This window comes from Topomyia yanbarensis, chromosome 3 (assembly GCF_030247195.1).
Source record: "Topomyia yanbarensis strain Yona2022 chromosome 3, ASM3024719v1, whole genome shotgun sequence".
In the NCBI taxonomy this organism is placed as follows: domain Eukaryota; kingdom Metazoa; phylum Arthropoda; class Insecta; order Diptera; family Culicidae; genus Topomyia; species Topomyia yanbarensis.
This window is the reverse complement of record NC_080672.1, coordinates 408,758,963-408,785,266: the sequence shown is the minus strand read 5'-3', so window position 1 is coordinate 408,785,266 and position 26,304 is coordinate 408,758,963. Positions and strand designations below refer to the sequence as shown.

The 26,304-nt window shown below is 38.5% G+C and overlaps 1 protein-coding gene across 12 annotated transcripts in view; it reads right to left on the bottom strand.

Annotated features, from left to right (window-relative positions):
- The window catches only part of LOC131693853 (talin-2), a 202,212-nt gene that overhangs the window by 66,048 nt on the left and 109,860 nt on the right, over positions 1-26,304 (bottom strand). For 5 of the 12 annotated variants that reach the window (XM_058982061.1, XM_058982070.1, XM_058982071.1 and 2 more), the window contains exon 1: positions 14,862-15,236. The exons of 6 other annotated variants lie outside the window; for them this stretch is intronic. In XM_058982061.1, the coding sequence (XP_058838044.1) occupies positions 14,862-15,116 (255 nt within the window). In that variant the 5' untranslated portion in view covers positions 15,117-15,236. Of the gene's footprint in view, positions 1-14,585; positions 14,823-14,861; positions 15,237-26,304 lie in introns of those variants that run through there. One more of the 12 variants, XM_058982062.1, reaches the window with a different exon arrangement.

Genomic DNA, 26,304 nt, shown 5'->3' with positions numbered 1-26,304 from the left:
GATGTTTTCCTAGTAACTGCGTCCTGAGAGTCGTTCTTTCCTGTTTGGCATTCTTCCGTGTCATCATCGGGGTTGCTACCGTCATGTTCTCGAACATCAGATTTTTTTCTTGTTTTTTGCCCTCACGGGTTACTAGTGTGAGCAAACTTTAATGAAGGTGCTGGCTGTTGATTTTGAGGTACTTGACACAGCTTTTGCCGTTGTTAGGAGTTCAGGTAATGGTATTAGAGACGGTGACTGTTCAACTGATTCTCGGTGTAGTGGTATTACCGCATTAAGTAAATTCTGTCAAATCAAAAAGGCTAAACTGTAGCTAGCTGGCCAAGGGATATGATGTCATACAACATGTTTGTAGTTTGGAGCAAACCAAAACCCGAGATTAACCACTTATGTGTCTCGCGCACAAAATGGATGCGTCTGAAATTCTACCAGTTTCTTTGCTTTAAAATTCAAATTTCTTTAAAATGGTGGATAATAATTTGGATTTGTTTGAAATTTGAAATTATTTTTTTATATTAATACTAAGGGATAACTAATACATTTTGACACGTCTACGTCTTAAAATAATTTATATCTTTGAGTATTGTACCGACTGGAACTAAAATTTTCTGTGAATATTTACGGCTTTCTCAGTCAATTTAGCTTGAGCAAACGAATTGTTTTTAAAACTGCCCGACGTTTCGCCCGTGTTTGGCGGCCTTTTTCAAGGGAAATTTAATCGTGTCGTTTATGTCGTAATCGCTGATTGCCAACAGTGGGAGGTTGGGTGTTTTTGCACTGGCCGAACTGGTTGTGGAGATGACGATTTTGTGCTGAAAAAGTCATCTGAAAAAATCTTTGGTACGGAGCTCTATATGTGCACGAAATGGTCCAACGTCGTTTGCTCAAGCTAAATTGACTGAGAAAGCCGTAAATATTCACAGATAATTTATATCGATATACAAAAAATTAATATTGCAATTTTATTTAGAATGAAGAATGCAGTAAGAAATATTTTAAAGACTAGATATAGTCAGTGTATCAGTGTCGTATCAGTGAAAGTGAACAGAGGACGGGCAATAATGATAGGGAAAAGAAGAAAGCAAACTAGCAGCTTTTTAGCAAACGGAAGATCGCTATCAGAACGTCATGAACCGGATCGTCGATTGCCCCTTCTTGGATCCATCGGGAACACTTTGGGGATCGGATTTCCAGGTAACTATTTGCATATCAAATAAAAATGAAGAGATAACTAAATTTGGATATTTATCGTATTTAAAAATATGTATATGATAGACATATAGAGGAGATCGAGGATCACCAGTGCATATCGGACTGATACGAGGCCGAGGGGATTCGTTTAACGGAGATCTGTCGTTGGGATGGGACACTAGGCGCACGACCAAACAACATGTTTAATGTCGCGATAACCGTCACCACAAGCACAGAGACCGACTCCAATACGTCGGAAATGCACATCCACCGTATAATGATTGGACATGAACCGAGATATAACCCGAATGAAGTCACGACTCTTATCCATCCTCTTGAACCAAGGTTAGTTGATTGGGATTCGGGATTCCTAAACTTCCAAAAATCTCACTGAACCTGTATGATTATTCATAAACATCACTATATCAGTGTCCGTCTTCTCATTATCATTCTAATCTTATCTTCTCATTGTCATTCTTATCTTAATTACTCATGGAGTAATGCGTAATGCGAAAAAACCCAAACTAAGGTATGGTATGATTTTTTATATAAAATACTCAGGAACTTTTCCACAGGAAATTCAAAAAGTGCTTTTCACGCTCCATCGAATGGAAAGCCTCCATGGCATTGAAACGATGTGCGTCAAACATTACATTTATATACAGTATTATCTTTTCATCGCGAACCGTTCATTCATGGAATATGGATCTACATGAAATCCTAATGCCGATGAAAAATGATTCCATGCATTCCGATCAAAGCTTGAATCGAATACACAACATATGGCCTACCAGCCACCAGACGAAACATTGGTTATCTCGTTAATCCGTCGATGAACCGGTGCCAATAACCACGTTTTGCAGCTTTCATAATTTTTTCCAAAATCTTGTACTCTTCCACCGGACAAATTTCTTGGTTTGATTACCACATTGGGATTTGGATATACTGGTCGCTCTTCCAGTCAATGGGTATACTCTAAATGTTGCGAGAATAGTACATTTTGATCCCAAAAAAACGTTCCTGTATAGTGTTTTCGCGGTCCTGGCAAATAATGTTAAAATTGTGGAAGTTTATATCTTCGTCTGAAGTTTACCAGGTTGTGTATCTTTTTCTGCAAACAGTGATCAAATTCGTGACATCTCTCGATGAATTACCAATTGAAGCATACGCTCGCTCAAGGAGGGCCATTTAATAGAAAACTGCTCCAAAAGTGTTCTCACTAGACTTTAAGATTTCCGAGACCAGGAGCCACTTACTTTGGTTTTATAACAGCGCTTTCTCGAGTTATTATATTTGGAGGCTCGCCAAGGGACACCCTCCGATCTTTACGAGAAAGCTGGGGAGAGAAAATGATTTTTCTCTTTCGAAAATTAATAGGTACATTAGAAAATTCTAATTTCTTCTCGGAGTGTTCCTTAAAAGAATGCTTCAGTTTTGCCCCACATGATTTGCACGCGAGAAATCATGTGGAGTCTCTCCACAGTAGGAAAACTTTCGTTGATTCTCTCCGCATTTTTCATAACGCGCCTTATTTCTACAATGAATAACTATAAGGCCTAATTGTTTACAACGACTGCAGTTCATGATTCGCGGCACAAAAAAGCGAACAGGTAGACGAGCCCAGTTCAAAAGAACAAAGTCCCGAAACGAGGCTGATGGCAAACAAGTTATTTTCTTATACTTCGCGATATCTCCTGAATGAAATTACTTGCAATCCAGAATTTTCACTGACTGATGCAAAGGATTCTTGGAGGAGTCTACCCCATATTTCAGCAGCTCTTCGTAATTAAAGCCCCTGTCGGAGACTACACCATCAATCTCTACTTCCCGGGCGGGCATGTAGACAAGATAATTCTTCGTACACGACCGCGTGTTATTTAGTAAGATCACGCGAAATATTGATGGCTTATCTTTAGTCCGGAAGTTTACCATTCAGGGGTCGGTAGTATTAGAGTGATATAATTTGTATCGAAATGGAGACTTATCGGCATTATGTTTCCCGTCGGGGAAATATTAAAATTGACCTTCATTGAGTCTGATGGAAGAATGGGGGCCTACTTAATTCGAACAACCGAATTGCGAATGATTTTATGTGTTTTTAATGCAAGCTATATATATTGCGAAAATGCCGCAAATTTCTAGTAATATATGGACCCCCACCCCATGCTTATCGTACTACCCACTCGAAGGGCAAAGAGTTACGCCGACACTTGACTATAATATATGTGTGTCGAATTTGATAGACCATTGGCTTTTGCAAGTACATACTAATCGGAGTGATTTTTGAAATACTGATTCGCCACCAACAATACTTTGTGTACATTGTTTTCTAAACAAATTAGAATTAATCAAAACCACAATAGTCCGCTATCAACCGTGTAATTGAAGCGCAACAATACACAACCGGAAGAGATAGATGAAATATGCTAATAGTACGTTCGTTCCATACAATAGCGTCCAGTCATCTCCAGGCGAAAGCCATTGACCTGCCGGTCGAAGGACTGGGGCACACTCCGGAAATATAAATCGTCTGATTCCGAGCGCAACCTAACCGAAGAAGCGAAATCCCACCGAGAAAAGACCAAATTAATGGCGGCGCTTATATGGCTTTTTAATGAGTTTAGAGCTTAATTAATTTCACTTTCTAATCCGACAGTCGTACCGCATGGCTTGGCTCTCTCTCTCGGCATCCCCACCGCCCATTTACTGGAGACTAAATAAACTACAAACTGCGCTAGGTTCAAGGATCAAGGTAATTACTCATCCGTGTACATATATCCAATGGATATTATCTACACAGTACGGATACGATAGTGATGGCGCCTAATCAGCAATAGGGGTATCCTACTGTTTCGTAAGGATGCTCACAACTGAACCGGTAGCGGCCATAAACTGCTTTCGGAAGCAGTAGCAACTCGCCACTTGGCCAGAGTGATAATCCCTTCCGACGCTGGAAAAGCACGATTCGTTGCAGAAAACGAAGTGCCAAAGCCATTATGGAGCTCATCGGATAGAAAGCGGCGGTATCGATTCGACAACGCAGAAGCACCGGACGGTGCCGTGTCGGTGGTGTGTAATCTAATAAATGGACTCTTGGGGCTTGATTGTGTCCTCGTCTGAACGCTATATATGCGGGATGGATGGAGACAAAACCGTGAAATTATACCAGGACTCTTTATCGAAAAAAGGTTCGAGTTAAACACTTGGAATCATTGAAAACAACGATGATGACTGTCAGCTGATGTCGAACGTTCAAAGTTATAGGCCTTTCGTCTTAATAAACGACACCGTTGAGAGGGGTTGAGAAAGTGGCAGATTTCCACCCTTCAAAAATTGCTTCCGCCGCCGTGGCGCTAAGATAGGGGATGAAAAACGAAACGCACACCATCACCGTCTTCGCTCGTCGTCGCTCGACATCGTCTTGCATAAGCCGTAGCTGCTGCTGCTGCTGGTTCGAGTACCTACATATTGATGGAACTACAAAAGAATCCGACAGGCTGAAGAAGCCTGACTTGACTTGAATTCCGGAAAATCGAATCCCTTGCAGTACCCAACCAGTAGTGATGGAAATGTGGCAACGTGGAACATGGCGTAGAAACCGGGGCTGGAAGAAGCTGTGCTGGGCTGTGGCGTGGGTGGTTTTTCTGGTGATTCGACCTGAGGTATTGTGGCGCCCTTCAGCCGTCAGTAAGTCGTCAACGTAACGACGAACTTTGTACGATAATTTCCGTGTTGATGCCATTTTTTCTCTTCTTTGGCAAAGATTAACTGAGAATGAATAGCTGTAATGCATTATTACAGCAACGGTAGAACTAGCAAAAATCATTTTGATGGAGTGAAATTTGAGCATTAAAATTATTAAATATTGCCTCCAAAATATTCAGCATTTTCGCATCAAAATTGACATAATACAAATTATGCGTTATTCGCTAGTTCCAAATTCACTTTGCGAGAAATAGTGCTCTAAATAACTCATCTTTGTGTTGATAATTTTATCTACACTAGAACCTAATTAAATAAATTTTGAAAATCGGATGAAAAGGTTTTTCTCTAAAAGCACGTATTATCGGTTATGAAAATTATGACGACGTCGTAAGTGGTATTATGGACCTTAACAAAATAAAGGTGTTGCAACTGATAAGGTCGAACTCAATTGTGGTCAAAGGTTAGTTCGGAAATTACCAAATATGATCCAATTTCCATCATAACGTTTATCGTAAATTATATCATTCACTGCATGAAAGACTAATCAAAGTTAAGCTTTGAAAGTTAGAACTCAAGAACGATTTTAACGTGCAGTGCACCAAAATAAAATAAATCTATTTTTTATGAATTTGTGTAGACTTAAATTTATTTTCTATCTCATACTTTAGTATAATTATCTAACGGATTTTGACCGACTTTTTGAAGTGTTTTTGAGTTTTGCGCTCTCGAAAAAATGAGTTTGATTCGTTTTTCACTAAATAATTCGAAATATGTGATATATGTGACGATATGTGACTTATATTTCTGCTTACTATTAGAAAGGAGAAGAAGAAGTCTTTATTGGTCAAACAGGACTCGAGAAACGAATTCTGAATAACTCCACAAATCAAGAAAGAATATGAATCCAGGAGGAAAACGACCCATAGTAATTTTTCGTGTTCACTTGGAAAGTTTTATTTGAATATGAGAACTCGAGAGTTTTTTCATATTTAACTCTCAATAAATCACTTTTTTCCATTTTTTTGCACCTCGTTCAAAAAATTCTATATTCTTAATATAATCTAAAGTTTCTATTGTTTCTATTTTTTCGCTCGATTTCTATTAGACTTTTTTTGTATTTCTTTTTTTTCAATTTATCCAGGTAGTTTATTCTTTCTATTTTCTCCATTCATTCTTATTTTACATTTTTTGTACATTTTGCTCCATATTTTCCTTGTATTTTTACCATCTTTGTGTCTCTTTTATATTTGTCACATTTGTATCAATTCGTTTTATCTTTTCGTTTTTTTTTTCATTTTATCTTTCGTTTTATTCATTTATTTTGTACAATTTGTTTCATTGATTTTTTTAGAAACGGGTCCAATGGAAAATAAACAGAAAGAGAATGACCGAAATGGCGACAACTCGCATTTTATTGGACACACTAAGAAAAGATATGTCCTCAAGCAGGAATCGAATCTGCAATCTCCCAGTCTCTAGTTGGGTGCCTTAACCATTCCGCCATCGAAGAACTGTGATAATATCATCACAGTTTCCCAACAGTATCGTGATGACCGCCACCATCCCAATATCTACCAATGGACCCATTAAACCCCCAATGACTCTTACAAGTAAATCGTCACTTCAGGCAGAATTCACTCGATATCTATTTTTAGCTCCAGTTGATCGCGTTCAGGCCTGATATATTATTATCACTGTTTGCTTCCCTTTAACTAGCTCAGACATCGCCAGACTTTGGTGGTGAATAAAGCAATAGGGAAGCACATTGAAATGTGTCCTCAAAGCTCATCGGCAGATGATAACTGTGGCGGTGATTACGATACTGTTCGGAATCTGTGATGACATCATCACAGTTGTTCATTGGCGGGAGATCGCAGGTTCGATTTCTGATTGAGAACATATATTTTCTCATTTTTTATGTTTTTAACGACATTCAGTTAGCAAGGAACTGGAAAATGAAGTACATTTTTCAATATTAAGAACCATAGTACTCAAGGGAGAGCGAGGAGTTGAAGAATGACAGTTTAGAAAAGCGTGGAAAGGGTCATATGAGCAAGCTTAGAGTTTACCGGCGACTCAACCTTTTTGCATTAGAAATGCGAATCACCTGAGTCTACGGCATGTCCGGGCGAGCGTAAAGTAACTTGTTACTTCATGCTGTCGGTTATCGTAGCATTTTTTTTATATTTTTTATTGAGCAATTATTTATCTTGCGAATCGTGCGATTTTCATGGCATGTTGGTTTATCGTATGATTTTCATTCGCACTAGTTTCAGCGTACAATTTTTCGTCGCGCGATTTTGTAATGCGTGATTTTTCATAGCGCGATTTATTATGATCACCAGATTTTATAACATTTGCTTGTTTATCGCGCGATTTGCTATCGAATGATTTATTTTCTCTCGATTTTTATTTGCATAACTATTATAGGTCAATTATTTTCCGTACGATATTTTAATGCGTGATTAATTATAGCACCGTTTGTTATTATACGATTTTTTATCGCACGATTTATTATCCGACCATATTTTATCAAGAGCTATTTTATTTTTCGATGTTTTATTTTCACCTGGTTTTTGGAATATACGATATTTTATCGCACGATATTTTCTCGTTCGAGTTTTTATTGCGAAATTTTTTATCGCTCAATTTTTATCGTGCCATTTTTTTTATTTTTATATTATTTTTGCGCTATTTTTTATGTTAAGGTTCTTCATTGCGAAATTTTTTATCGCAGGATGTTTTATCGTTCTGTTTTTGTCATACGATTTTTTATCGCGAGATCTTTTATCGTTCGGTTTATCGTCGCACGATTTTTGTCGTAGATTTTTTATTGCTCGATTTTTTATCGCGTGATTTTTTCATCGCATGATTTTTCTTGCGCGGCTTTCTGTTGTATGTACTGTTTTTCATTTCGAGATTCTTAAAGCGCGATTTTTTATCGTACGAATTTTCATCGCGCGATTTGTTATCGTACGATTATTTATGATTTATTAGACTTTTTGTCGCTGGATTTTTTATCGTACGATTCCCGATCAGAAACAAAAATAACAAAAATATTTCAAAACTATATCTCACATCGTTACTTGTTATAAATTTCTGTTATTTTAACTACTAACGAGGCCTAATTTATAACACAATCTGTTACAAAAGTGTGTTCTGTTTAAATTTTGTTATTTCATTCTGATCGGCTTTTCATCGCGCGATTATTCTCGTCCGAATTTTCGTCGGGCGGTTTTTTTTTCTTATGACTTTTCATCGCGCGATATTTTTGCGATTTTTATCGTTTGAGTTTTTATCAAATGATATTTTATTCTACGATTTTAAATCACGCATTTCCTTATCGAGCAATTTTTCGTCCTAATATTTTTATTGCATGATTTTTCCCATACAACCTATCTTACGATTTTTTATCGTGCAATTTTTTATCGTACGACCTTTTATCGCGCGATTTTTTATTGTTCGAGCTGTTATTTAACGGTTTCCCATTGCGAGATTTTTCATCACTAGACGTTTTATGGTACGGTTTTTATCGCACGATTTTTTATCGCGTGGCTTGTTATTTTACGAATTTTCATTGCCACCTCTTTTGTCGTTCGATTTTTTTTTCGGTCGATTTTTTATCGTACGATTTTTAAAGTTCGATTATTATCGTCCAATTTTTCATCATGCAGTTTTTTATCTTACGGTTTTCTATAGCACGATATTTCATCGCGCTATTTTTTATCGTACAATTTTGCATCGCCCGATTTTTCATTTTGCGGTTTTCATAGTGAGATTTTTCGTTGCTCGATGTTTTATCGTACGGTTCTCATCGTAAAATTGTTCATCGCGCAATTTTCTATCGCATGATTTTTCATCGCGAGATCATTTATCGTTTGATTTCTGTTCGTCCGATTTTTATCGTACTATTTTTTATAGCACGATTTATATTATCGCTCGATTTTTTATCATTCGATTTTTTATCGCGCGATTTGTTATCGTATGATACATTATCGCGCAATTTTTTTCATTCTACGATTGTTATAGCGCAATTATTCTTCGAACGATATTTTAATATGTGGTTTTTAATAATACCATCGGGGGAGTGGGCGTAGCGTATTGGTAAATCGATTGCCTTGTACGCAGCGCACCTGGGTTCGAGTCCCGACCCCGCACATAGGGTTAGAAATTTTTCCTAAGAGATTTTTCTAACCCGAAGAGGCGAATGACCTTAAGGTTAAAACCTCTATAATTGAAATAAAAAAATAATACCATTTATTGTAGTACGACTTTCTATCGCACGATTTATCATCCATATTTATCCCATTTATATCCTATTTTATGACGTGATTTTTGTTGTTCGATGTTTCATCGTCACTCGGTTGAATTCTCACAAGTCTCCTATCTCATGTCTCCACGCGAGTCTAAATCTATTGATGACATTTGGTTCTTAGAACGGCGATGACTGGGTTCTTAGACTGGCCATGACTGGGTGCTAGACGCATTTCTTTGCACGATATTTGAAAAATTATTTGCCTGCGTGCAAAAAGATACCTCATTTTTGATTTTGACATTTCCTATGACAGCTATAAAAGTGTCGTCCAAGGAAGAGTAGCAACACAGCAAAATTTTGTTCTCGTTTCGTCTGTATCCGAACTACGTGCATGCCGAGCTAGCGAAATCGTTAAAAGTTGCCAAATCAGCTGACACCAGAGTGATGGGAACCGGAAGGGAAAATTGACCGATATTTTCAAGCATATGAAGCTGTCGCAATTAACACAGAAATAGCTGGTTTTGTGGGCTTTCTGTATCTGTGGATTTAAACGCAACATTTTCATTGAAACCGAGGCCGTCAACCAGGGACGTAGCTAGAGTGGGGTGAGGCTAGGGGGCTAAAGACCTACCCGAAATGTTTTAAAAGAAAAATTAAAAATCATGATTATCACTTTTGTAGCTCATTTGGAGTGAGCAAATTATTGAGAAAAAGTTAAAAAAAATGTTGTGTCCAACAACCAAAACCAAAAGTAACGAAACTGAGTGTAGTTTATGCTTCTGTCCGAGCCAGTGCGAAGCGAACGACGAATATAGTTACTTTTATATTGTGTGCCTTGCCTGAAGAACAAAGGAAACTGTTAGTATACTTCTTGTCCTAGTAATCTGTCGAGATGAGTGACTCGCAGAAGCAAGAGTATGTGCTCCGGCCAAATACTGTGATTACAATCAATGGTTATTGCTGACTCGCATAAGACCGAGTATTTGTGATGAGGAACATTTTCTGAAGGTGAAAATGGATCTTAGACTTACGATAGACACCTTTATCGAGTTCTGCCATGACAGGTATTCGGCGCTCATAGCGTTCAACAAATTAGCCAAGACGAAACCATTTATATTGAATAATTTAAAACACATGGTTGTATGTGGCAATACTAAAATTAAGAGATTCATATATATATATATATATATATATATATATATATATATATATATATATATATATATATATATATATATATATATATATATATATATATATATATATATATATATATATATATATATATATATATATATATATATATATATATATATATATATATATATATATATATATATATATATATATATATATATATATATATAGTTACAAGATTCGATATCGCTTGCTTGCAGATTCATGTCACATTTGAGAGAAATGCAGTACAAAACAAAATGAGAAAATACAATTACACATAAAATTCTTTGCACATATCAAAGACATACTAGTATGTTCTAGTTCTGTGAAAAATGGCACATTAGCCTGATCAAAAACCGCTGAACATAAACAATTACCAAATCTGTGGGACCTGTTCAGGTAATACTGACAACGGCAAAAGCTACATCAAGTATCTCAAAATTTACAGCCAGCACAATCATTGAGGAAATTCGCACTCATAAAAGCAACAAGCAAGGAAGAAATCCAATATCTGCGAACATAAAGGTAGTAAGCACGATGATGGCACGGAAGTATTCAATAGCGAGAGAGATATGAACGACCCCCTATACGCAGTTGGCGACGAAAAAGGACATTTTCCCGCCTCGTAAACAGGTATCCACGTGCAATGGCTAAGAGCTTGCGCGAAATCTGCTGGACAACGATTAATTCTCGTTTTGTTATTTTTATTGTTGGAAATAGATATACATAGATAAAAAACACTGGTCCGATTAGCTAATTCATTGAGCTGACTTCACTAAACGAATTATTTAAAAAAGTCCTATGGACGATTGAGCACTATAACTCTGCATCGCAAGTGATTGTCACGTTTAACAAAACTCATATGTAATACTCGATATTGACAACTCTATTTTAAATTCAAATAACAAGTTTTTGAATTGCACCCAATTTGAATTTCTGTGTTAAGTCTGTACACTCTATACTTTTATTATAGATACTAGGCATCACATTCAATCGTAATAGGCAAAAACAATATATTAATTTGCTAAGAACGATGTAGCCGAGACGACAGTTTTTGCTTTCGCGTCATTTTAACGCAATATTATTTTCATTGGCACAAAACTTCATTTTTATGCGAGGAATTTGTTCCGTATTAAAACACTGTTGCGACTAAAATGTTGTGACTGGTTGAATCTACAAGTCCAATAATTTCGATTTCATGTCTTCAGTATATGGCAGTCTCTTGGTCTGTTTTTATTCGTTTTGGAATAAAATGAGAGAAATGAGCATAAATCACGGAGAAGGAAAAAAGGAATCAGCTAATCTACGTCACATCAAGAGCATCTCTTCTGTCTTTTCTATGCACTCAGAACGAGTGCTTTAAGAATTGCGCTCTGATCCTCTCAGTTTGGGTTGAATAAAACGGCATGTTCGAAAGCACCTTACGTATTCGTCACTTTTGGTAAAAAACCTGTAATCCAAAAGCATTACAGCTTTCTTCAAGAAGGCGTGCATCACTTCCCATCTTGATGATGATTGTAAAAAAAACTTGAGCAAATTAAAAAAAGAATCAATTACTGGGTAGATTAGTGTCAACATGTTTGAATTGACTTAGAAAGTGTAATTGCAAACATCTTAGCAAATCCAAATACCCGAAGGTACTAGACAGTAGGCCTTCACACTACCGCTGACAAACATGTTGCAAGAGATTCACAGGAATCGACTAATTTGCAGTAATTTAAAAACCAGAAAAATCTAAAAGAAACACTTTTCGGCACAAGAGAAGCAAGTGCGATGTTTTCTCAGCAACAAGTGTGATAATAAAATTAATGATTATACCCATATTTATAATTATTTTGGTGGTGTCATCAATGTTACAATTCATAAAATTTACGTTAATTTGAAGATAACAGTAATCAGTACTAAGGATTTTCCTTTCGATTAGTGAACAATCCTCTAGTAGGTAAAATTCCAGTTAGTTCAGTCGATTAATTTATCGAAATAAATCTTTTGTATTGTCCAAAAATCCATGAATTCGGAAAGAAAACATATAACCTTCGTGTACTCAAATATATTTGCTTAATCTAGGCAATCTTATTGAATCCCAACGATTTGACAAGATTGTAAGTTAATACAGCTAAAGTTCCCATTTATCCTTTGTAGAGAAATCAGTAGTTTGTTTTAGCACACACTTTACATGTTAACAAGCAAAATAATTGGTCTGCCTTTTGCCATAGTTTCAAGAATCTAGTAGAAGGAACCTACTTTTACATAGGAAAATTAGCCTGGCTAATGATATAGCAAGTATCAATTCCATAAAAAATAGGATAAGTGGAAAACTCTGAACACATAAAGAGATAAATAATTAGTTGTTGTCACTTATCTGATAATGTTTCCGAAAATAGTCATTTAAATTGAAAATATTCTAAACTTGAACAAAATAGGAGTTGAACCGTTTCTCCGCATCTACATATCGCCTGCCTGATCAAAAGATTTGTAGCGAATTTAGTTCTCATATATTTGAATATAAATAATTGAAGCCCATCTGACACTGAGTCTTAATGAAGTAAATTAAAAAGAAAAGACCTAAAGTGGGAACAAACGGTTACGAAACTGTGTAAAACTAATGACGAAGTTGAAGATGTCGCTATAATCGTTAAAGCAACGAATCATTTCTTAAATCGGTCTGTTTGCGCATTTCAGGCTGCAGCAGTGTTCGAGGACGGAGGACATGGGTTGGTGCGTAAGAGGTTAATTTGTGATAGGAGATCGGGAACATCATTTCTGCGCTGGACAGCTTCAATTTTTGGCTCCAAATTGCACGACGATGTTTGCAAATTTCAGCGGTGAAAATTGTAACTAACAATAAAAATCAAATTCAAAGGCAAAAATTCGTCGATCTACTATAGCCTTTCTTGTATCAGATAACATATTGTATATTGTCTAAGTTTTGGAGCTGTTTTCATTAAGAACTTTACAAAATCATATTCAGCTTCCAGTAACTATCACAAGTCACCAGAATTAATACATTTATGCAACAAGTTTTAAGCCCCTTCCGAAACAAAATCTTGAAAATTTACGTCAAAGAGTGCATGAAAAAACTATTTTGGAAAAAAAAAACATGTATTGATGAACCGATATCTGGCTGCAAAATCACCTCTCTGGGGTTGGTGATAGTCACCCAGTGCGGACAAAGACCAACGGCAAATAAACGACAAAAAGAATTGACCGTAACATCCTTTGAAATGGAAAAAAAATCATTTGAATTAACAGCACTAAGTGTATTCTACTATAGTTCTCCACAAAGGTATCTATGCACTATACGTAATAGCAGAAAACTATTTTTTCAGATAGATTTCGAGCTTATCCGTTTGTGTTCGTAAAATATACCGTGATTATAGAGGCCGTAATTTCTCTCTACAGCCCTGCCAATAATACCTGGACTTGAACCGTTAACGTTCGACTCGTTGAAAGTGCCTCTTTACTGAATTACATAAATATCCAAAAAGTGGGAGTTGCGGTATTACACAGTCATTCAATTGCACTACTTGTGTACTGGTAAAGCAAATATTTTCATGTTCACACCTTCGTTATCATCGCTTCTGGCGGTAAGGAAGTGCACCAACATAAAAGCCCATAGGTTCAGGATTCTGGCTGCATCACGCACCCTACGGGGATTATGCTGCAAGGTGCTGTCTCGTCCCTTGCCAACTACCGATGTGGTACTAACGAATGAACCATACCCGTAATGCAACGACGAGGAACTAATCCAGATTGTGTAAGCTCCTCACATACCCGATCGTGTGTGTGTATGTATGTGTGTTTCTGTCCATGAAAGTATCGATTGATGTCCTACGTGGTTCACTTCTTTTTTTTCCATTATTCAGAATGGTGCCCCCACTCGGAAACCTGGTGATACCTTTAAACAGATTATCGCGCAATTTGCAGATCCGCATAAGCGACACTGAACCCGTTTGATCTGGTAGGTATTCAGGTGGTTTGTTGTCTGCCTCAAAGAGGGTGGGAAAGGGTCAAAAACGAACGATATTGTATGAAAAAGTGAGAAAATGTGGCGCAGAAAGAAAAAAAAAAGCACATAAATCACAAACGAACAAAGAAACAGAAGGGAAAATGTGTGAGAAAAGGTTGCACGGAATTATCATAATTGGAAACGTCACAGGAAAAGAACAATTTCACCCGAATGCTTTTTTTCCCTCGGTTTCTAACCGGTGGAATGTAACAAAAGCTGCCCCCATTAATGCCTTGTTATGCTCACATTTGTACCTCCATTCTGGCGGAGATAAAAGCCAGCCAGCCAGTATTTCATAATGTTGATAATGGTGGTGCTGGGTGCTCCTTCTATAGGCGCCATGAATCCCGAAGATGAGATGAAATGAGGATACACTAGAGACAAAAAAAAACGCACACTCATAAACCACGTCTAATCTAGGTAGCTATCCAAAGCCGGAATGCTGTACTGCTACTACTTCTGTAAGAATTGCTCAGGCGCCTGTGAGCTGCTACGGAAGCTGTGCTACTTCCAGTTGGTCACCTTTTGAGAGCTGGCATCCTCCCACTCCTCAAATCCACCCGCATCAAAATCCAAATCGAATTCACTTGCTTGCTGATTTGACGCCACATTGCTCGATTTTTGCCGGAAAGACCAACCGCTCGATCGGCGCCGTAAATCTGGAACACTTTTACGGCGTCGGGCCGCCCGGAACAGCAAAAACGGTCCACAATCGGAGCAAGGACAAAGTGCCCGTGCCAAATTTTCCATCGGAGCCGTCGCATGAACACCAAACATGCTGCCAAAAAACACACTCACTTTTCACACTGATACTGTGAGGGGTAGACGTTTTCCTTTATCCTACACTTTTTCTCGTTCCACTTTCAGACTTATCCGGACCATCAGTTATCGCGAGTATTGCACAGCACCGACTGAGCAGATCCCTTTTCCCGAAGCTGTGTACCAGCCATCGCATCGTCAGGATCCAGTAGGCGATGCTTCTGCACAGAATCCGTGCTTCGGAACATTTCGGCACGCACACGTTCACGCGAATCACAGTTTAGATTCTCTCACTCAACCACTGAACATTCAGTACAGGACGCGTGTTTGCGTGAGAGGAAAATGCATTTTCTCCATTTAATAATCTATCGTCGAAGCATGCCTTGCACATGCAGCATCTCACCAATACCGCCAGCACTGTGGGGGGAGTGAATAACTCACTAACCCAGTCAAAGCAAGCAGCAGGAGGAGGCTCTCATCCTTCTGTTAGCGGACAGGAAACTCTACACCATTCATGGTGGGATTAAGATTTTCCACGTAGTTTCGACTTTGACACTTTCACGCTTCATAGCTCCGTCAAACCCAATTCCTCTCTGTGAAAAGAAAACCAGCGCGCCATCGAGTGTTCCACTTGACTGCGAGAATCGAGAAATACCTATTTACCGTCACGAAGGAATCACTTTACAAGTAGATCTTCTTATGCACGTTTCCTCTCAAAAGAACGTATCTGAGTCGCCATAACAGCCATCATCATCTAGCCCCGATTGATTTAAACCCCACATCAGTGTTATCGATCTCACAAAACCAACCGCCAATTGCATATCTTTAAGGGAAGACTGCATTACCCGTATCACGCCTGCAAGATGCTCAAAGCTAATAAATTAACCTCCTTTCTTTTTGTTTTTTTTCCCGTTCCTCAGTCTCTGTACAGCAGAACGCCGCCGCGCAAAGGGTTGCGGAACAACAATATTTATCATTCCGACATGGGCGCAACAGCAGCAGGCGCGTGGGGCAACCGACTTCGCCAGAGATACTGTGCGCCATCTGTCGCCAGCAGGAGTTACATTTTCGGTCTCAAGAAAAGGCGCCGGCAAGTAGACCGCCTTGGCGAAACTGAGGCGCAAAACGTAAAGTGCATAAACATAACTCATTTTGGGGGGGGGGGGGAGGGAAAAGTTCCGTCTGCCCCTTGCCATTTCTCTCTCCGAGGAAGTGTTCCGATGTGGGGCGGTGTATAGGAAGGACATGATGCCGGAAACAGGCACCACTTCAAATTAAACGGTATTGTCCCTGGCGGGAGCAGCAGTGCATACTTATAGGCGGGTTTCGATAGAGGTAATAAAGTTTAATGATTTACGCTTAAGTGAAGTTAATTGCATCAATCAATTAACGGACTGTGGAGTGCCAGAACTGCAATCATTAGGTAGTTTAGAAGTTATGCGTTTATGGAACGTTTCAAATCAGTTAAAACGTTACTGTTGATCGTTAAAGTACAGCGATAATTGTGGTAATGAGTAATAAATCAGAACAACTCTTAAATCGAGAATGATTAATGCTGACTAGCAACATTGAAATGTTTAAATGTGGAGGGACGGAGGATGATTTTATGACGTATACATATTAGACAGCCAACTTTTTTTTAACTTTTTTTCAGAACACTGCTAAATCAAGTGTTAATTAGCTCTACAAGCCATATGTCGAATGTGAGCCACTTAATTCACTCACAAGAGCTTTGAAGTTTCTATGGTGAAATATATGGAAGATCGGAAATTAAAAAAAAAAACAAAATTCAATAAAAGCTCCCACAGTTACTCTACATATTTTGGCTTTAAGTAGTGTAGCCTTTTTAATAACGAACAACTTTGTTGTAAGGTTCTTAATCATTGGAGATTACCGAACAAACTTATTTAACTTTGAAGATCAAAAGAATTTGTTCCCATTGCCAATATTTCATATATTTTAAGAAACAAAAGTGAAAATTCGTGTGAGTAAAGCAGAAGCATCCGAACAAGTTTGTATTTGGAATGGGGCTTCTGGAGCCAATTACCATTCGATTGAGTGGTTTTCCGAAAAAAGTCAATTTTTGTGCCGGTCTAAAACATATACATTAAAGCGTTGACCTTAGGTTTTGATTTTCATGAATTCTACTGGCCATCGGAATCAGTGAATCTCGAAGTTTTTGATTCCTTCATTTTCTAACTTCTTGAAACCATGGATCGCTTAGTTTTTGTGTACCGCATTAGATTTTGATTTTTCACAATTTCTACTGGCCATCGGAATCAGTGAATCTTGAAGTTTTTGATTTCTTCATTTTCTAACTTTATGCAATGATGGATCGCTTGGTTGTTGTGTACGTATCTTAATTTTTAACTGAATTCTTCGATTCCTGAATTCATTAAATAATCTCTAAAACCTAGGAACTGTAGACATTTGAGTCCTTGAATAATAAATATTTGGCTTTCAAAGATATCTTAAATAGCTGATTTCTTGATTGTTAACTCCATTCCTTCCAAGCATTCGGTATCCGAAATTACAGGAAACCTTGATGTTAATTATTTTTTGAAAGGGAATGCTTCTAACGTCTCGAAATTTTCTGTCCAAACCAGTTTTTGAATGCGAATATTTGCCGTTGCACCGAACAAAACAACTAGATTTTAGCACTATTTGACCGGAACTATGCACAGCAATTTTGTACCTATTATCATACAATATGCTACTACTATAAAAACCGAAAAATTCATTTTTGAAACAATAACAATCTGAGAAGTAGCCACCACAGAGTTACCGAATAAAACTGGAGACTATCTGAAGTTTTGGGTTCCAAAAATCTTGCGGTGTAATTATTTAAAAAAATAGATGGTGGCTTCACGGTTTAAAGCCAGTTTCTTAACAACAGTTTAGTGCACCCTAAATTCGACGGGTACGTTTCTATTACTTTTTGGGTAAGATTCTATTATCTTTTTGGTAATAGACCATGCAATTGCGTATTGCGGCATTAAACCCATATTACAGCAAAGATACTAAACGATGGAATAGCGAACTTCAGCAGCTGCACATGTATGTGCATGACACAACCAAATAGTTTTTCAGAATATGTCAACCTCGGCTTTGTTCGTATGCAAGATAATTCGGCCCGTGATTGTATTAGTACCGAGCCAAACCAGTATCTGCCGAAATACAGACAGAAACCAGTATGAAATCCGGATTTTTTTTTAAATCGATACGATACTTTGTCCGGACATTCATCTTGCGTTCCAGATACCTGATTTCTATTTAGACCGGGAACAGATCACGGATCCAGCCCAGTTCATGGAACCGAACTGGTTTATTCTGGATCAGGACCAGTTCGCGAATTCGGGCCAGTTCCCATCCGCTTTTCTCTTAACAGGTCCAGACTGAAGCAAGGCCCAAGATTCCCGTCGAAAGTGCCGGCCCGTGGTTCAGTCAAACGATTAACTGGTGCAGGATCGCCGTCGGGGGACGTTAATTGGAAAGGAGTTTTCGTTTCTTCGGCTAATCGCATCGGTTCCTAAGCGCCCGCCCTTCTCGCTGTAGAGGATAAGCCGAACAAGCGTTGCTCTCCTCTACAGCTAATATCCTAGGAGAAGAAAGCAGGAAAGGCAACGGCCTTGCCCGGGGAGAAAACTGCGGTGTCTTCCGGGATTCTTTGCCGCGAGTAAAGAATCCGGCGATTTGTCACCACCGTCACTAGGGAAGTTCCGACAAAGGAGCAAAGCTCACCTCCCTGGCTAATTGTTAAGGACCGCTGCCGGAGCAGCCAACGACCACAGGAAAACGGCCGCCGTTGTAGATCCGGCCGGTCAGAAGCAACCGTCCGCCTTCCCGCCATCATCAGCAGCAGCGGACCGTGTGAAACGACCAACAGTGAAGAGATGAGGAAGAATATACGGTAAAAGTAATTTATTTGTTTACTTTTTTGTTTGTTTACATACGAACATCCGAAATTCCGATAAAAAGCACCTAGGCCGCCCTGAAAAGAAGGGTCCGCCGGGAAAGCAAGAACCCGAGTGGTGGGCAAACCCCTACTTACAAAAATAGACTTGGAACGTCAAGTTTCCGTCAAAACGAAATTTTCGATTGTTAACATTTTTTTTTAAATAAGCCAAAATCATCAATTCAAATCAAATTGTTTTAAATAAAATGTCGATAAAAGATAATATTCAAGAATAGAGGGAGTCCATGAGAAACCGGTCGACCGCAAAATATGACCATTCGAACGGAATTTCGCAGTTGCGTTCGTCTCCATGATTTCCTCTGCCAATTGCAATTTTTTTGTGCAGGAACAATTTTACAAAAGGGCGTAGACGTTTCTACGTGCATTAATTTCAAATTTGTTTTGTTTGATTTCTGTATTTTATACAGTTAAACTATCTGAGAACGAGTTACAAAGAATGAATACTTCTGTAAAAAAAAAGTAGACTGAAAAAATGTGTCATTTTTTCACAAAAACAAATGTTTATGTTAAAAATGTAAATCTCAAAAAAAAACAGTTTTTAAAAATTATTTATATTCTATTGTATTGCCTGTTAAGGGTACTTTTTTCTTGGGGTTAGCAAAGTTCTTAGAAGTACACGGTACCAAATCGTGTATTCCTACCTCGATTGTGTCGTCGCCTATATACACAGGTATACAAACGGTTCTGCTTTGATAAAGGCCAGAAAAATAATCAGCAGAGCCGTAGCGTGCGGTTGGCCAGGTTGGCTCCTGGCAAGGGCGCAAACCAGAAGGGCGCTAAAATCTTGGTCTGTTTTATAAAACAAGTGAGGTTAAGCCATAAAATAATTCAGGATAGAAGTATCATTCCCATGTACACACAATATTATTGTACACAGTAAAAAGGCGCATAACTGAGACTCTACCAAAGGTGCCAGAAGACTACGTCACGGTCCTGTTAGTCCAGAATAAACAACGAACAAGACAAAGACTTAAAATTTTAACAAAAATAGCTAAAATTATTGCAAGCTTTTTCCGCACGTTTTCTCAGTTTCGTGGAAACAAAGAGAACGAAAATGTGGTCATGGGCAGTAAAGCACCTTTTTAAAGCTCTAGCAAAGATCGTGGAGTTGGCCAGATTAATTATTATCGACAAAGTGACCCCATGCCGTACCGTAAAAATTGTAAAATGTCTCCTTGATGCCGACAGGAGTTCCGCAATACTATAAAGCTACCGGTTCCCAACCTAGGTCCAACCAATACTGCACTCTGGTTGAAATATCACATGAAATTTTCGGTGTTCCTGGAAGCGTTGGAAACCCCCTGTTTCTTATCAGAGGTCTAAGACCAGGTGCTGTTTGCTTCGGATTTGTGGTAGAGCTTCCTCTTGCAGGTATATTGAATGGCTCTCGAGAACCAAAAAAAAGTTATTGCTACAAAGATCCATTTGCTTGTAATTAGTGTAATACTGCATGCATGACGGGCGGCACAAACAACCGATCCTGCAGAACAGTTTGAAGAGACATACCATTTAGTCCCGTCAGGTGCGATTGTCAAATCTTCGAAAATCTTCGATCACTAGAGCAAGGGGTCTTTGAAACAGCCATCCCGTCCTTCAGTAGATCCACGCATGCCAAGTTCGAATCGATACCTACACCATTGATCTCAACTTTGTGAGCGGGTATGTAAACGCGTAAGTTATTATCACCAGTAACGTCATTTGATTGCTCTAGACAAAATATCACAATTCTGCGCTCATCGAAGCGAACTTTCAAGTTATCTGGCACAGCTGAATACTTCTGTGTCTTGTGGAATATTAGAATACTTAGCGGACTACCTGTTTGATTTTTAATGCAAATTCGGAATCTTTGATGACGAATCTTGTTCGACATCCATTTTAAGATCATTGGGGTCATTCCAGGAGAGTTCGCAACGTGCCGCAAAGTGAAAACTGTAGAATATGAAGGATGAGATAGAAATCATGAGGACAAGTCTGAATAAAGGAATAATGTGGTCATCTGTTTTCACTCGATGTATGACTGGATGCAACTTATTTTCTTGGAAAATGGATCGAAGAATATGTGAAAAACTCAATCAGCAATTGATCACAAAAGCATTTTTGGTACACTTTCTTTTACAAAAAGATGGGTGCTGTCTGAAATAAAACCATGACGGCCCTTGCCCGGGTAATTCAAATCTAATGATATGCACCCTAATCAACAATCTACCAATCAGTTCAAAGTTCCTAAACTTGTCTCCTCAGTATACTTGATATACGATACAGTGCCAATATTTATGGTCATCCAGAATTTTCAAACTGTACACATCTCCAAAGTATTGCACCTGGAAACAAAATTCGGGGGTGGAGGTAGCGTAGTAGGTAAATCGATTGCCTTGTACGCAGATCACCTGGGTTCAATTCCCAACCCCGCACATAGGGTTAGAGATTTTTCTAAAGAGATTTCTCTAACCCGACAAAGAGGCGAATGACCCTAAGGTTAAAACTTCTATAATCAAAATTAAAAAAAAAAAAAAAAACAAAAATTCCTCATGCAAAATTAAAGCGCAATCGAAAACAATGTTATGAAGCGTCGAATATCTGGTGTAGTATTGAAAAAATGCCTTTTGATACAAGGAAAATTTTTAAATTGAGATGGGACCTGAGTTTGGAAATGCAGTTTTTATTTATGTTTTGCATGCCAAATGTTGTAGAAATCCATGGAATGTCGACTGGCACCCTAATATACAGTCTTCTAAACAGATGCGTCCTCTGTCGCCTTCAAACATCTAGCGTCATGAATTCATAAATATACAGTAAAAAGATTTGTGGTATTTACATGAAATGAACGGCAATCAAATATGTGTGTCATGCATGTACACTAGAGTGACAGGAAAAAAATGACCCCTATCGGCCCATGCCTGAGTCGATTCCTAGTTCCACCAGGAGTACTTGCTCCAAATTTGAAGCAAATCGGACAAGTCTAGCTACCGGACCAACGTGCCTGAAGTTTGTATGGGATTTTTCGACAATTTACATGGAGAAAACCCACTAACTCGCATTTTCGCCGCTAGGTGGCACTATATGCATCATATTATCACTGAAAGTGAAAATAAGAAAAATAATTTAATTGGCAACAAATTTGTTGAAGACTGCTAGTCAATCCGGCTTTGGTAAAAGAAGTTATTAAACTTTTAACGAAGTGATGTCTGAGTCAGTTTTGCATGGGGCCTAGCAGTGCATGATTGTTGATCAGTACTCGATTCGCACGAACAAAACATTTTTGTGAAATAATGGTTAGGTTTAGGTCAATAGTATGTGCGGAAGATTTATAGTAAGTAATACGAGTCATGTTTTGGTTAGAAAAATTTAGTTCCACATTTTACCGCATAGATGGCGCCAACACTAACTTTTTAACGAAAAGAGATAGACATTAGGTGCCTTCCAAAAAGTTGTAGAGCAAGCATTTTTAAATAATTCTTCCGAACATCTCGATATTCTATCTCACTTCTATAAAAAGTTAGTGTTATGCGGTTACAGGTGGAACTAAAATTTTCTAACCAAAACATAACTCCTAGTTTGTACTACAATTCTTGCGAATATACTATTCAGCTAAATATAACCATTATCTCACAAAAATGTATAGTTGGTGGTAATCGAGTACCGATCCACAACTATGCGCTGCTAGGCCCCATGCAAAACTGACTCAGACATCATTTCGTTAAAAGTTTAATAACTTCTTTTACCAAAGCCGAATTGACTAGCAGTCTTTGACAAAGTTGTAGGCAATTAAATTATTTTTCTTATTTTCACTTACAGTGATAGTACGATGCATATCGTGCCACCTAGCGGCGAAAATGCGACTTAGTGGGTTTTAGCCATGTAAATTGTCGAAAAATCCCATACAAACTTCAGGCACGTTGGTCCGGTAGCTAAACTTGTCCGATTTGCTTCAAATTTGGAGCAAGTACTCCTGGTGGGACTAGGAATCGACTCAGGGGTGGGCCGATAGAGTTTTCAAAAATTCGTTATTTTTCTGGGCACTCTAATGTACACAAATTATTTTTTGAATGACGAATTGTAAAAGAAAGACAAAGTAAACACCAAATGGGCGCAAAATTAAGACCACGCTACGGCTTTGATAATTTCGATTATAGAGGTTTTAACGTTAAGGTCATTCGCATCTTCGGGTTATAAAAATCTCTTATGAAAAATTTCTAACCCTATGTGCGGGGTAGGGACTCGAACTTAGGTGCGCTGCGTACAAGGCAATCGATTTACCAACTACGCTCCGTCCACCTCCAGTACGATATTTTATTTCTTCAGTGTAGATAAAGCTACATGATGGAACAACTGCTAGTTTCTGTTGGGAGTAAGATGAGAAGGTACAATATGAGTTCAACTTTTCCAGCTAGTAGATTAAAATGTTTACAGGGTTACTCGGCTTGATTTTTTTTGTAGGAGACGAACCACTGCGACCAGTATTTAGATCTATTGTAGTTTGCCCCTTCCTTGACATATCACTATTATTGAGATACACACTCTTCCCAGTTAGGCACTCCCCTTCGAATGAAGCTTATTACCTGTTTGGGATTTGCAGTCCAAATATCAAAGCGCTCGAGCGTTTCTTCACCGAGGACTCTTAGTTTGCGTTGTATCAATGCACTGCAATCGCAGAGCAGATGCTTGGATGTTTCACTTTCAGATCCGTAAGATAATATTTACTCGGACAGTGTCCGGTAAGTAGTCCTGTCATGATGCATAGCTTTTTTTGTTTAGTCTAAGCAACTCCAGGCTTGTTTAACGTTGGCTGAGAGCTAATTAACACAATAAGGGCGATAGAACTCCGCCTTGAGGGCATCCCTTATTTGTTTTCAAAGTTATTGTCCTGGCGTGGTAGTTATTTCACGGTTTATAAGCCTTGCGTTGATCCAATTTATTGCGTTCAGCATCTAGGTTTTTTATTGCACGTTGGAAAGAAAATGCGTCAAGTTCAAGTTGAGCGTTCTTTTGATCGTAACACCTTTATACGTGGTATACTGAAGTTGTACAGCTCTCAGAATAAATTGTAATCATTGTGTTGTTGTAATCATTGTGTAATCGAAAACCGGAATATATGATTCTTGTAATTTGGTGTTGACTTCCTTAAAAGAGTGGAAAAATATAATTGGGCCGAGATGGCTTCCTTGCGATACAGCGATGCGATGTCAGATACAGCGAGACATAGCACAGAAAAAAATCCATGACACTGATATGAAATTGCCTTCCATTGAGTGAAAAGGTGGATAACGAGTTTGTCTAATTTGAACTGGTCGACTAAATTACATATGACACATGTCAATAACACTTAGAAGCTGTGAAGATTATGTAGTCTTCTGTTTTTACTGTCGAATGACCTATTTGAAATGAGCTTGCTTTTTCATTACCACTTGTTGCGTCCACAACCATGATATTTTTCTAATTAGAGAATAAAACACAGATCTAACTCGTTAACGCTTTCGCGATACGTTTAAGCGAAGTTGCTTACCGTCCACCCAATTCCTTTGTTGTTTCCCTTCATGCAGTGAAATGCTGAATATGATTAATGAGAAATGATTGATCCAATTGTTGTTTAAGGACTGCCCAGCTATGGAGGGTGCTCCTGCTACAAAAGGTGGTAGTGCTACATCATAACCACATTGCAGTGCCTTTCTATATGCAAATGGCAAAAAGTAACTTTCTTCCACTTTTGCATTGGTTCGGGAATTAGAAATCCAAATCCATGAAATCTGAAACATACTCATGATTCTGGGTTTCCCCAATATTTGGAAGCATATTATAAATTACAGTTTAAACATTAACATTATCTCGATATTCTCCTCGATACCCTGAAAACAAAACTCGATAATTAACCTCCCACTTCTCTCCATCCGTCACTCACGACGTGTGGTCTAGTGACATACACCACCACAAACATGTACAAGTTCTAGATAGTGAGCCCTCCATCAAAAGCGAGTAGGGTACATGGCGTACGGTTTGCCAAACGAATTATTTGTTTTGCTGACAAGTACGTAAGAATATTCTAATATATCACCCACAGTGTCGTAACCCTTAATTACGACGTGATTTTTGACTTTCGAGGTCAGAATACATGATCCAAATTTAGGTAATTGTGAATCCCCCATGAAATTATCCCAAAGACCATATAACCCCCAAACATCGTTCATTTTAAATAACTGATTCGGCAAAGTGAACATAATTTCTGCACTCGTTGGCTTTAAGGGATGAATTTAACCCGGGACGGATCCCGCTGCTCGTGGGCATCGCTGTACTATCATCTAGTATAGCCGTGAGTATGTAGGTGGGGGTGGTTGGACAATAATGATAATGAGACTGGCATACACTTTCGCGTATTTGTTGCCTGCCAGGGTTGTTATGTTCCATTTCGTTCGGGTCGTTGAACACCGCAGTCCTTTCACCCAGTTATGTGTTGTATGTGGAGAGAGACAGAGGGTGACCCGGGGCAGACAGCAGCGGATACAGGATAAAACCACGATGACCAGACAAGCGAAGCCTTCTGTTCCACACTCTACGCTCGTGCTGGCTGCTGCAGTGGGGAATCGGTTTGGACGGACGTACGAACCGTACGTAATATGCGTGCCTTGCTGGGGCATCAGCTAGCCAGCCATCAGCCAGTTAGGAGCAACAGTATCAGAATCAGTTTTTGCTAGCTTGTTTTGGAAAAATGTTTTGACATGCGGGATTTTTTGGTCCAGTCTTGCTGTTTCTCTTTCGCTCCCTCTTGGTGTGTTTGCACAGTGCGCTTGATAATGGTGATAGGTTCTGTTTCGACAAACGACAGGATATACACTAACTTACTATCGTCTCTATGATGACCGGCTCCTGCTGCGCTGAGCTAGGGAACATTGAATTCGGTCATTGCCAACTGCAGAAACAAGGGATACACAACTGTTCAGCAGATTCGAATTCATTGCTTCAGTTGCTTTTTTATGACATGATTAATAATAGGAACTGTTGTCTCGAACATAATTTAGACATTTCACATTTGACATGTTAATGTGTTGATTATAACTACTACATAATCATTGTAGTGCAAAGTGAAACATCTACGAAAAGTGAAATGGACAGACTGGACAGACATATACAAAATTTGGCACAGTTTCTCTTTGAAGTCAAATGTTTATAAATATTGTCTGCATTGCATAATTGTGCGTTTTCTGGCGGGCACAATGGATCAAAAACAATGGGAATAGC